This window comes from Mytilus galloprovincialis, chromosome 5 (genome assembly GCF_965363235.1).
Source record: "Mytilus galloprovincialis chromosome 5, xbMytGall1.hap1.1, whole genome shotgun sequence".
NCBI lineage: Eukaryota > Metazoa > Mollusca > Bivalvia > Mytilida > Mytilidae > Mytilus > Mytilus galloprovincialis.
Genome location: NC_134842.1, coordinates 56,374,597 through 56,389,171, shown reverse-complemented (window position 1 = coordinate 56,389,171; position 14,575 = coordinate 56,374,597). Strand labels below are relative to the sequence as shown.

The 14,575-nt window shown below is 32.0% G+C and overlaps 1 protein-coding gene across 1 annotated transcript in view; it reads right to left on the bottom strand.

The window, feature by feature from the left end:
• The window catches only part of LOC143076085 (putative E3 ubiquitin-protein ligase HECTD4), a 76,034-nt gene extending 61,566 nt beyond the window's left edge, over positions 1-14,468 (bottom strand). The window contains exons 1-3 of the mRNA XM_076251719.1: positions 13,700-14,468; positions 10,748-10,974; positions 8,984-9,092 (exon numbers count right to left, since the gene is read on the bottom strand). Coding sequence (XP_076107834.1) covers positions 8,984-9,092; positions 10,748-10,974; positions 13,700-14,367 — 1,004 coding nt within the window. The 5' untranslated portion in view covers positions 14,368-14,468. The remainder of the gene's footprint in view (positions 1-8,983; positions 9,093-10,747; positions 10,975-13,699) is intronic.
• Positions 14,469-14,575: the final 107 nt, after the last annotated feature.

The following is a 14,575-nucleotide window of genomic DNA, read 5'->3' as shown; positions in this document are numbered from 1 at the left end:
TTATCACTGAATGGTAAAGATTGGTTGGTAGTAAAAGTGAATATACATTGTTAATTGTATAAAACAATAAAAAAAACTTCATCAGCAACATTTTATATTGGCAAATTTCCAATGAAGTTATTTACATAAAGTTATTGGCAAATAAAAATAGAAAATGACATCATAGTCATGTCTGGCAAATGTCCAACATACATTATCTAAAAACATTTTAGATAAGATAAGGAAATAAGATGTAAAAAAACTGCTTGTTATCACTGAATGGTAAAGATTATTTTAATTTATCAGTTGGTAGTAAAAAGTGAATATACATTGTATATTGTATATAACAAAGATTTAAGTTGATTCTGGACAAAGAAAGATAACTCCAATTAAAAAAAAATCTTGCTATTGCACAATATTTTGCAATTAGATATTTCTTGCTTACTATTCTGGACAAAGAAAGATAACTCTAATTAAAAAAAAATTTGCTATTTCACAATATTGTGCAATTAGATATTTCTTGCCATAGCGCAATACTGTGCAATTGAAAAGACTTGCTATTGCACAATACTTAATATAATAATTTTAGATCCTGATTTGGACCAACTTGAAAACTGGGCCCATAATAAAAAATCTAAGTACATTTTTGGATTCAGCATATCAATAATAATACTTTATTCCAAAAGCAAGTACAGCTTATAGGATATACATTCATTTTTTGACAAATTAATTATACATGCACCATATTAAATAAACAGACATATAATAATCAAATGTTAACTACATTGAGATACATTAAATTACTTGTATACAATACAATTTCAAGTATAACGCAGAGTATGAAATTCATAAAATTAATAAAAGTTAGCAGCGTAGTTTCTCCGCTAATTTTAAGTTTTTACCAAGATTGTTCAGTTCTTTTATATTCTGTACAGATAACAATTGTATCAATTTATAAGTAGAGGGGTGTCTCCAATAATATTGTTTGATATATTTTTCTCTAATGTCAGCATATTTATTACATTCCAATAAAAAATGAAATTCGTCTTCAATGGAACTTGTATTACAATAAATACATAATCTATCTTTCCTGTCAATATTATAATATCTTCCTGTCTCTATATTCAAATTATGTGCACAAATACGGTACTTACAAATATAAGGTTTATATATGTAATTCACTTGTTTGTCTAAGTAAAATTGTAAATTATGTGTACAAAAAATATATTTATATAATTGACATTTGTTTGAGACTTCAAAGAAAGCATTTGCTTCGCATATAAATGTATCAACCATTCTCTCTTTTAATTGTCTCAGAAAAAAATCTACATTATCTACCTTTTGACTTAACCAAATAAAGTTAAAGCCATATTTTCCTAAAATATCTTTAATTTTACAGCACCAGTTCTGTTTATCCTTTGGTTTTGTATTACAGCTACTAAACATTTCATCATAACAGTTTTTCAATATGCAATTATCAGTACATAATAATTTTATCCAATATTTTACAATTCTGTATTCTCTCTCTTTACACATAGGTATTCTACCCAGTTCACAATAAACCATGTTATTAACAGTACTCTTTTTTACTTTCAGTATACGTTTCAAAAAATACAGATGAACCCTTTCAATATCTGGTGACTTATGAAACCCCCAAATTTCACAGCCATAGTTCAAAATACTTGCAACATAAGTTTCAAATAAAGTCAATAATGTTTCATGGTTATAATAGTCATCCTGTATTTTATTAAACATACTATATACTGCTTTTTTTCCTTGTTCTGACAATCTCTTTTGTGTATTAACAAAATTACCAGTGTAATAAAAAAGTAAGCCTAGATACATAAACTCATTACAAATATCAATGGTATCACCATTTAAAAACCACTTTTCTTCCTGTTTAGGCTTACCCCTATTTCTGAAAATTACAATCTTTGTTTTTGTAAAGTTAATATATAAATTGTTTTCATTCGAGTAAGTGTTGACACTATCAATCATATGCTGTAAATCTTGTATATTTTCACTAAATAAAACCATATCATCTGCATACATCAGAAGATATAAATTTAACATTTTAAGCTCATAAGGTTTACAATTTTGATTTATTAACTCCATTTCCATGTCATTTACATATAAAGAATACAAAAGAGGAGATAAAGATTCCCCTTGCATAAGGCCAACAGTGCATTCAAAAAATTCAGATAATTTACCATTCATCTTAACACATGATTTCAAATTCATATACATTGATTTAATTACATTAAATAACTTCCCTGTAATACCGTATCTTATCAATTTTAGCCACAATTTAAAATGTGTTACACTGTCGAAAGCTCGACTATAATCTATAAAACAACAATACAAACGTTTCCCTTTTCTTAAACTATTTGTTATGATGGAATGAAGGGCAAAGATAGCATCTGTAGTTCCAAGGCCAGGACGGAAACCGTATTGCGCATCTGTTAGTATGTTGTTTCTCTCACACCATTTCAACAGTCGAGTATTTATGATAGAAGTAAACAGCTTTCCAATGTGTGAAACCAACGAAATACCACGATAGTTTTTTGGATCATTCACATCCCCCTTCTTAAACACAGGAACCATTATGCTTTTAACCCACATCTGCGGGAAATTTCCAGTATTTAAAATGTTATTAAACAGTTTACACAGGACTTGTGCCAGTGCAGCTTTACCAGTAATAAGGTATTTGTTTAGTATGCTGTCAAATCCAGGAGTTTTATCTCGTTTTAGTTGTCGTATTCCATAACTAAGTTCATTCTCAGTGAATGGGGTGTCTAATTCTTCGAACACATTTTGTATAGACTCTTTTTGGTTTTCGTTTTCGTTATGCGTATTTCCCGACACTAATTTTTGAAAATGCACTTGAAATTGTTCCAGTGTTATAGAATTTAGATTATTGTTCCGTGTTCTTTTAAATTTCCGGAAAAACTTTTTCGGGTTATTTCGACGCAACCGATTCAACATATTCCCTTGTTGGTTTTTGTACTGTCTCTTGAGTCTCATCTCCGTTTGCTTGTATTTCTGTTTAGCAATGTTAAATTTAATTCTGTTTTCATTTATACGTTTTTCATTGAAAACTTTTAACGCTGATATATATTGTCTACGTAAAGTTTTACAGTTCTCTGTAATCCATGGCTTGTCAAGTTTAAATACTGGCTTTTTGGTACTAGCTATATCATTGTCAACACAGAAGCCGCATTTGTTTACTTTTTTTACTTCAACTCTAGTATACTGTTCACAAATTGTAATCAAAAGTTTATTTAATTCGTCGACACACTCATCAATTTTGTTCTCGTGTTCGGTCAGGTGTAACAAAAGATCATCAAACTTTTGAGAGTTTTCCAATAATTCGCTCATGATGTCATCCTTGACCCCTTCATCCCATCTAACAGTATTATATACAAATTTTGAACAGGTACATTTTTCATTCACAATTTTAAAACCCTTTATGTGAATTTCAATATTCAATGGAGCATGACAAGAGTAAGTATTAAAATCTTTTACACTTAATTGTTTAATCAAATAATCAATACTATCATGTGACATTAATAAATAGTCAATCAAACTTGAACCGTTTTTATTTTGGAATGTAATTTTACCACTATCAACACCATATCGTCCATTACATATTCTTAAACCAGATGATTTACATAGTTCTAATATTCGCCGCCCGAAACTATTAGGGGCCTTTACGTCTTCTGTAATTCTATCTCGGAGACAATTGTCACTTATATAATCAACAAACTGTATGTTATCTATTAATTGTTTATTCAGACTATCACCTTCAATAAAGTCTTTCTCTCTTCCAACTCTCCCGTTTAGGTCGCCTATCACTGCAACAGTCCCTAAGTTTGAGAAATGTTCGATCTGTTCTTGTAATACGTCAAAAACGTCTATATCATATTTTTTATAATACACATTCTTATCTGGAGGCATATAAATTGCACATATATATAAATTTTTGCTATTTGGCATAATACATTTATCAAATTTAAACCAAATCATACAATCTGCTTCACATTTTATTATATCAATATATTGATTCAGCCATTTTTTATAGAATAACACTATACCCCCACCATTACACTTCGCTCTAGACAGGTGCTTTTTACTATAACCATTTATTTCAAACTGCTCTGGGCACTTGACCCAACATTCATAAAAACACAACACATCATATTTAAGCACTATTTGTAGAAACTCTGGATCAGACAATTTTCGAACTAAACCTTTAGAAATATTCCAAGAACAGATACTGATAACATCTTTTCGTAAATCAGGCACATTTTCATCACACTCTGCTTTTTCCTATCCTTCCCACAATTCTCCGTTAACGTACAATTTGTCACCTACAATATATGCCGTTTTCTTCTTTTTCCGCTCTTTTAACATTATAGGGACAAGTTTTCTCCTTCGTTCGACTATTTCACGAGGGTATTGAGGGCTTATACCAAATTTCGAGTCCTTTAATCTTCTCGATGCATTTTTCACTTTTGACCTATCAGACAAGCTGCTAAATCTCACCACTATTGGCCTCGGTTTATCCGCCCCATCTTTACGTCTCCCGAGTCGGTACGCCTTTTCCATTTTAAAGCTTTTTGCATCTTCAAATTTCATTTCCTTCTCTAAAAATTTCAAAATGTTTTCCATACAGTTTTCATTATCTCGTAGTGACCCCCCTATCACATGACCGGCCTCCTTACTATCTGTTACTTTATTTTCCTCTGTCTCTTCTGCAATGGGTTCTTCGTCAATTGAGAAAAATAACAAGTTATATTCTAAACTTTGCGTTTCAATGTCTAGGACCTTGTTATTTAAGCTTTTTGTTGATTCAATACCACTTGTGAGGGTATCTATGCGTCCTTTTAATATTTCATATTCATCATGTACATTCGATAGGAATTGGGCGCTTTGTTCGAGCGTATTGAGTCTCTGTTTACAGGCACATACTTCAGAATCTACATACTTAAATTGTTTATCCATGGTTTCTAAACGCTCCTCAATTCGATCTAATTTTGTTAATTTCATTTCTACATTTGACATTTTCTGGCAAAGTTCTCTCAGGGACATTTCAATGCTAGGTGAAATCGGAGGTGGTATATAGGGGGGTATAGATTGTAGTGGGAAAGACGAAAAGTTTTGTGGATAGTTCATATTCGGTGTACTAGCCATAGGTATGTATTGACTAGAATTATTCATGCCGTTATTTATGGTATTGCCTTTACTAGTACTTGTACTTGAATTGTGTTCACTATTATTTAAATGTACCTTGTCTTTTGCTTGTGTACACAATCTTTTATCACTAAAACTTCGTTGATCCGACGATGAAGAATCACTAAAATACTTTTGTGCTCTATTTCGAGTTTTCTTTTTACGGCGTGGCATCACTGATAACCATTATTAAAATCCAAAAATCCCTATAAATTTTAACCTGAAAATTTTCACTGCCATATCTTTTTGGCGCATGCGTATATATCAAAGAACCCCAAGATTTCAATTTTTGTTAAAATCAGACTAAGTTTAATTTTGGACCCTTTGGACTTTAGTGTAGACCGATTTGAAAACAGGACCAAAAATGAAGAATCTACATACACAGTTAGATTTGGTATATCAAAGAACCCCATTTATTCAATTTTTTATGAAATCAAACAAAGTTTAATTTTGGACCCCGATTTGGACCAACTTGAAAACTGGGCCAATAATCAAGAATCTAAGTACATTTTTAGATTCAGCATATCAAAGAACCCCAAGATTTCATTTTTTGTCAAAATCAAACTAAGTTTAATTTTGGACCCTTTGGACCTTAATGTAGACCAATTTGAAAACGGGACCAAAAGTTAAGAATCTACATACACAGTCATGACAGTTAGATTCGGCATATCAAAGAACCCCAATTATTCAATTTTGATGAAATCAAACAAAGTTTAATTTTGGACCCTTTGGGCCCCTTATTCTGTTGGGACCAAAACTCCCAAAATCAATACCAACCTTCCTTTTATGGTCATAAACCTTGTGTTTAAATTTCATAGATTTCTATTTACTTATACTAACGTTATGGTGCGAAAACCAAAAAAAATGCTTATTTGGGTCCCTTTTTGGCCCCTAATTCCTAAACTGTTGGGACCTAAACTCCCAAAATCAATACCAACCTTCCTTTTGTAGTCATTAACATTGTGTTTAAATTTCATTGATTTCTATTTACTCAAACTAAAGTGATTGTGCGAAAACCAAGAATAATGCTTATTTGGTCCCTTTTTTGGCCCCTAATTCCTAAACTGTTGAAACCAAAACTCCCAAAATCAATCCCAACCTTTCTTTTGTGGTCATAAACCTTGTGTCAAAATTTCATAGATTTCTATTAACTTAAACTAAAGTTATAGTGCGAAAACCAAGAAAATGCTTATTTGGGCCCTTTTTGGCCCCTAATTCCTAAAATGTTGGGACCAAAACTCCCAAAATCAATACCAACCTTCCTTTTGTGGTCATAAACCTTGTGTTAAAATTTCATAGATTTCCATTCACTTTTACTAAAGTTAGAGTGCGAAAACTAAAAGTATTCGGACGACGACGACGCCAACGTGATAGCAATATACGACGAAAAATTTTTCAAATTTTGCGGTCGTATAAAAACAACTATATTTGATTTTGACTTCCGTTTTTTATCAGTAAATAAATATTTAATTTACTAAAAGAGATAATATTGTGTAACAATAAACGGAGACTAACGCTGAATAAATTAGGGTAGTTTAAAGAAAAGTGACACGTCTCAAAGTATTTTATACAAGTAAAAAAGAAAATATTATTCACTATCTGTTATGCTAAAAAGTCTACGCCATTTCCATTTTACGATTACAAAACAAAAGTTTTAAAAAGCAAAAGGTTGTTGTTAATGCTTTCAATTGCATTAAAGTTTTATAAAAAAAAAATCTATACTTGATTATGACCTCGGGTTTTTTTTTATCGGTAATTTATATAACTTACGAAAAGAGACATACTTGTGTGAAAATAAACAGAAATTAACGCTGAAGGAATAAAATGTGAGAAAGAAAGAAAATTACGTGTCTTAAAACTTGTATATGCAAGAAAAAAAGAAAATACTTTTCACTATTCCTTATGCTTAATAAGTCTACGGCATTTTCTCTTCACGATTTGTTAGCATTACTTTAGGATAAATAATACATTTCGGCTACAACAGGAATACTTATATAGCTGCATCAACTCGTCGTTGCATAATATTCATTTACGCACAATGAATGTAAACTTTTGTGTTGTATTTAGAACAGTGATCTTTAAATATTTTTAAAGCAATTAATTGCCGTGGGAAGACGATACGCATCTCAGTGATCAACAGTGCGTAGTTGAACTTGAAATTGACTTTGCTCACAATATTGAATGCTAAAAATAGTGACATCAATTTTGTCCACGAGATTTTTATTTGGTGGGAAATAGTATCATGTAACAGTAAACTCAGGTGACCTTTCTGGATAACCGTGGGAAAATTCATTCAAGGTTTAAACTTGCTTTGTAATGATTGACATAAATTTGTGTGCGTTAAGATTGAGGCTCTAGAAGGTACTTTTACAATTGATTAACCGGATTCTAAATTGTATTCCTTTTCTGAATTAACCAACATCAGCCTTTTATTTTTATGTTTCTCAGTCAACAGAGGACATAAAACCGGACATTATTTATACGTCCATAGTCAACACTATATATTAATGGTAGATGAAAACAGGATGCATGTCGTTCAGTTCCTGATGGGCGTTGGTAAAGATCCTCTGTGAAAATTTGTCAATCGTAAAAATCCGATCCACATTTTTTTTTTACATATTTCTTTCTTGTAGAACACGATATAATTTCATTTAAATATTCTATTTTATAATTGTTGAAATACTTCTTTTTATATTTCGCCGAGGACTTTTAACGAGCAGTAAAATACGGATTGCGCCAATCCAATTTTATTTTAAATAATTAAAGATCAGTAACAGATCATAACGGATAAAAAACACATGATTTTTTTTCTCCATATAATTAAATATTTAAAGGTTGTGATTATTGTGTTGTGTCTGGGCGGCGAATGTATCTCAGTATTTATGAATATAGAGCTGCCACATTGCATACAAAACTATTTGTCACTTTACAGTTTCTTTTTTAAATTAAAATATTTCAAGTCGGTAATCTACCGAGGTAGCGAAACATAATATTTTACATTTCAAAATAAATTGAAAGTAACAGAGTTCACTTGTTGATCCGATAAATTAACTCTTGGGTTTAATTTAGATTGGACATATTACCGTAAAAAACATCATTTTGTTTTAGGCCAGTTGATATTAATTATATAATATTGAACTATTAATGAACCGAATATTGCTCACTGAGTAGGTCATAAAAGGTTCTAATTGTGGTAAAATCGTCTTTGTTGAAAAAACAAAAATTATGACCTGATCGGACTATAATGAAAATACAAAGTAAGTGTTTTATTCGTATTTTTATACATTTGTACGTTGTATGTCATATGACAATGACATGGGCATATACATACAAGAATAATTATCTTATTTTAAATAAAAATGTCACACTTTTATCTGACAATGAAAGGACATTTAAATAACGTATTTTAAAGCACACAGGTGCAATCAAGATCGATTAAATGTACAAAGGTAATAAATCTGGCTAATCCGATGATGTTGTCACGCGTCATTAATTTTCAGTACATCCGATGGGCAATAAACCAATAAACAGCCACGCGGTGTTGGGAGAGAATCTTTGGAGGAAATTGGGAGTATAATCTGTGATTCGCGGTGTCACACCGCTACACTCGGAAATCGGTGATTAGAGTTCGCGATTACATACTCTCTGGGCGTACTGTATTTCAGAATTTTAATATTAACATGCTTAATTTTTCTATGAATCTGTCCTATGGTTTAACCAAACTTGTTCACTTCAAATACACCAACATATCCCTTTATGTCTATGAACATACCTGAGGGTTCCACGTAAACCTGTTCCAATCTTTGCAACACCCTTTCCTTGGGTATTTGTGGTATACAGAAACTTTCCATCACAAGCCACACTGCGCCCAGCATCTGAATCTATACAATAACATTGTTATGTCTCTGATTAGTTTTGCTTTTAACCACAATAAGTTTTAAAATATGGCAAAATAATAAGAAGGCATTAGAAAATATGATTCAGGGATAGTTTTTTTATGCATATGATCTCTTGTTATAAAGTCGTGCATTTCAAATCTAATCTTATATTCTATGAGTTTATGTGTATTTAAATGTACATGTTCAATGATGTAACTGTATTTTAAACTATCTTGTGGTATCTACAGTGTAGTTCATTTATTTGAGGATTTGCAGTTTTTATTAAGTCTGTCCGATTGTTTTGGTGAGTTCTATTCCTGTAAAAAAATGTATCACTCAAGTCATGTTAGAAGAAAATAATTGTGTTAACTATATGTACATGTACCTTAAAGAACTGAAACTAACTAAACTCTCAACCAGGTGCTAAGCAGGGCGCAGCTTTATACAACCGCATAAGTTGAACCCTAAATAGTTGGGGCAAGTAGTATGGACACAACATTCAAGCTTGATACAGCTCTGAATTTGGATTGCGATCAAATTTTAGACATAATATGAGTTTCTGACACAAAAACAAATGTCAAGATCTTACAAAACTATTGTGCAATATTGTGCAATTAAAGATTTTTCTTTTAACTTTTCAAAAATTTGGAATTTGAGAAATTTGAAGAAAAAAAATTTGAAAACTACTTTCACCCTCCTTTTTTTTTGGCAATTAGTCCAAAACCTGACATTTCTGTATACATAATATACAAGTAGTGTAAGGGAGGTAAATCCAAACATACCCAACATTGTAAGTTATATGTTTTAGAATTACCTTCCTTACACTGCTTTTAAATTGTCTTAATTGTCCATAATTCCAAACATTTTGAGCCATAACCCCCCCAAAGTCAATACTAACCATCCCTTCATGGTATGGAAACTTGTGGTTTAATTTCAAAGAGATTCATACACTTAAACCTAACTTAAGTTATTGTTTGAAAACTACAAAAATGATTATTTTGAGGCCCCTTTTTGCCCCCTTATTCCTATTATAATAACCCCCAATATCAATCCCATCCTTCCTTTAATAGTATTGAACCTTCTGGTAAAAATTTATAGAGATCCATACACTTTAACACAAGTTGTTGTCTGTAAACTAGATAAATGTTTCTTTTTGGCCCCTTATTTCTACATATTTGAAAATATTAACCCCAAACTGAATCCCAGCCTTCCCTGTGTTATATGGAACTTTGTGGTACAATTTCAGAGAGATACATACAGTTACACACAAGTTATTGTTTGTTTTTGGACCCTTTTTGGCCCTTAATTCCTAGACTGTTTGCAAATAACCCCTTAAAATAAATCCCAACATTCCACTTATGGTATTAAACATTGTGGTACAATATCAGAACAATTGAAATACTAATACACAACTTTTTGTCCTGAAACTAGATTAATACTGTTTTTGGCCCCTTTGGCCCCAAATTCATATACCTTTGGGACCATAACCATGATAACCCCTAAAATCAATCCCAAATATAAATTGTTAAACATTTAACCTAGCTCAACCACCAAAAATCTTTTTTTGTCTCTGTTATTGAAACATTATCCATTGTCATGATTGTGAAATAAGAAAAATTTTCAGAATTCTGACCAACCAATAATTTTCTAACCCAAACCTTTATTTTTATCTTTTTCTTTCTCTTTAGGCTCTTTCTCAGGACCAGCTAGCATGTCCTCTAAGGCCCAACATAGTACATGTTTATTCCCGGACAGTCCTGGTGGAGGACCCTGACCTCCCTCAGTCTCCAGTAGCTTGACCAATATATCAGATACAGGCAGGGATTGTAGGTCTGACAAACTTTGTAGTAAATGGATTGTGTGTATAAATGTTTTCAAATGACCTCTGAAAGTATAAATATGTTAACAACATATACAAGTATGAATGACTATACATCTAGATCATTTAGATCTTGCACATGTACTTTTCTGGAATTATTGATAAATTTATACATTTTACACATATTTTAATTTCAACAGGATCAATAATATGATAATATTGCTAAATAAAATCCTACAAGGAGATTTTTTCCCATGATGACCATGTGTATACACTGTATGTACCTGATGTATTTTTTTTTTAAATGTGAAAACTAATTTAAATTATGTTCATGTACAACATGTACAACATGTACAGCTTACTTATCATAAATGTAGACATTAATCAAATTAAAGTTTTTAAACATGTGCATACATGTATGTTGAATGACAAATTTGAGGTTCTGTTGTGTGTTGCTTACTTAATCAATCATTTTACACTTCATGCACTTTGCACATATATATATATATTGTGTGTACATTTAAACATTATATTACATGTATATATATACATGTATTGAAAATGAAAATTGGGAATGTGTCAAGGAGACTAATACCTAGCCAAATATGCAAAGGAGTATAAACTAGAGGCTCTAAAGAGCCTGTGTCGCTCACCTTGGTCTATGTGAATATTAAACAAAGCAAAAGATGGATTCATGACAAAATTGTGTTTTGGTGATGGTGATGTGTTTGTAGATCTTACTTTACTAAGCATTCTTGCTGCTTACAATTATCTCTATCTATAATAAACTTGGCCCAGTAGTTTCGGTGGAAAATGTTAGTGAAAATTTACAAATTTTAAGAAAATTGTTAAAAATTGACTATAAAGGGCAATAACTCCTTAGGGGGTCAATTGACCATTTCTGTCATGTTGTCTTATTTGTAAATCTTACTTTGCTGAACATTATTGCTGTTTACAGTTTATCTTTATCTAAAATAATATTCAAGATAATAACCAAAAACGGCAAAATTTCCTTAAAATTACCAATTCAGGGGCAGCAAACTAACAAAGGGTTGTCCGATTCATCTGATAATTTCAGGGCAGATAGATCTTGACCTCAGATAAACAATTTTATCCCATGTCAGATTTACTCTAAATGCTTTGGTTTTTGAGTTATAAGCCAAAAACTGCATTTTACCCCTATGTTCTATTTTTAGCCGTGGCGGCCATCTTGGTTGGATGGAGAAGATTTTTGTAAAAGATTACTAAGATTTACGAAAAATGGTTACAAATTGACTATAAAGGGCAATAACTCCATTTGGGTCATGTTGACTTATTTGTAAATCTTACTTTGCTAAACATTATTGCTGTTTACAGTTTATTTCTATCTATAATAATATTCAAGATAATAACCAAAAACAGTAAAATTTCCTTAAAATTACCAATTTCGGGGCAGCAACCCAACAAGCAGTCAGGGGACTTACTTAAATGAGTGATTTTTAAATCACTTATTTAAGTAGCAAATTAGAAATTTTGTTATAAATTTTGATTTCGTAGTTATATTAAAATTTTAAACAGATAGGTTTAGATAATATCTTTTCATTAGTAAAATTGAAAAAAATGAACTTTTTGCTTCTTTTAAGTAGAAAGGGATATGCCTTTTGTGCAATAATTTAGCTGAAAATTCTATTTTAGTGGATAAAATGCTATAATAATGGCCTAACTTAATGAACCGATACTTTCTTGACAGATTTTTCCCAGCAGTGGGAGTATTTTTCCTGTAAAGTTCAAGGTTTCATCTTTCAGATTATGTAATAAAATTCTACTGTTCGCGACAAAAATTTCACTGTTCGGGGGTGTTGAAATTAGTGGGGGTTAATTAGAATAATGATACTTAAAGAAGTGATTTTTTTTAAGGAAATTGAGGTATGATACTTAAATAAGTGATTTTTATGTCATTATCCTAGATTCAGTACAAGGTCATCACCTGACATGACCTTGTCATCCTAGACAACACAGATGTTGGTTCTGATAAGTTTAGAAACATAATTAGTCCCTGGATCATTAGTATTCTATATTTAAAACTACAATAAAATTAAATCACTTATTCTAGTGATAAATTTGTACTACTTACATAGGTGATTATTAAAGAAAGACAACTCTAACTTACAACCTTTATGACCATAATGTTACTTGAATCAGTGATTTAATAATCACTCATTTAAGTAAGTCCCCTGACTGACAAGGGGTTGTCCAATTCATCTGAAAATGTCAGGGCAGATAGATCTTGACCTGATAACCAATTTTACCTGATGTCAGATTTGCTCTAAATGCTTTGGTTTTTGAGTTATAAGCCAAAAACTGCATTTTACCCCTACGTTCTATTTTTAGCCATGGCGGCCATCTTGGTTAGTTGGCCGGGTCACCGGACACATTTTTTAAACTAGATATCCCAATGATGATTGTGGCCAAGTTTGGTTTAATTTGGCCCAGTAGTTTCAGAGGAGAAGAATTTTGTAAAAGTTAACGCAGGACGACGACGGACGCCAAGTGATGAGAAAAGCTCACTTGGCCCTTTGGGCCAGGTGAGCTAAAAAGCTGAAGGCCACCAATTGGTCTTCAACACAGCAAGAAAATCCCAAGGCAGACTTCAGCTGGTCCCTAATCAAAAATGTGTACTGTTCATAGTTTAGTGAAAAAGAATGTATATTTGAATGTTAAACTTGTCAGATCTTTTTTATCATTTCTTTGCTGATTTTAATCATAAAGAAAAACATATTTGGAGTAAATATAAATCTGATAAGACGACAACCTTGCACTTGCTAAAGCTACTAGAGCTGCAGCTGAACTTGTTCGTTGCTGGATATCTGTAATTAAAACTTGTGCATCTTTGTCCTTTTCTTCTAAGAGCCAGCTGCACAAGAGGTTTTCTAGACCACGAAGACAATCCCCTGGTTCTTTTGCCAGACTTATTGGTGAACAATCTCGCAGACAATCCAAGAGTAACTGTGCAGTAACACCACATAACTTGGGATCAATTCGACTTTGTGACTGGAGCAATGGCAAGACTAAAAGGACACTAATACGAGTTGAAAATGATGCCTGCTCTGGTTCTTTTAAAAGACCCTGCTTCTTCAATATATTTATAGTTTCTTCACTTGATGAAGAATCTGAATCTTGCTGTTCTGCTCCTACAAACTGTCTCTGCGCACACCAGTATCCCCGTAATGCATTTAACCTGTATTCTAACAATCGAGCATATGCATTGTTTTGGGTACCACATACAGCAAGAAGCCTATCACTTAGCTCTTTGGGGCTTTTCAAATCAAAGGTTATGACTTCATTGTCGCCTCCCTGTGTGTTGTTTACATCCCGAGGAAGTTCTACCAGATCAGTGACTCTGATCAATCCGTCATGCAAAAACAACGTCTCTTCTGTAACTGACATCCATTGAAAGCAATCCTGAAAAGCAGATGTCATTGTAATATTATTCCGAAGGTTTCTCGGCAATAATTTGCCGTCACATTTTAATTTAGAAATGATGTTAGTTTGGCAATGTCATCTGCTGGAATCCCAAAAACCAAAATACAACGTCCGTATCTCGTATGCGCTTAATATCAACAACTAATTACCATATAACATTATTCGATTAAAGCACTTTGCGATCCAGATCATTCTGATCTAAAAT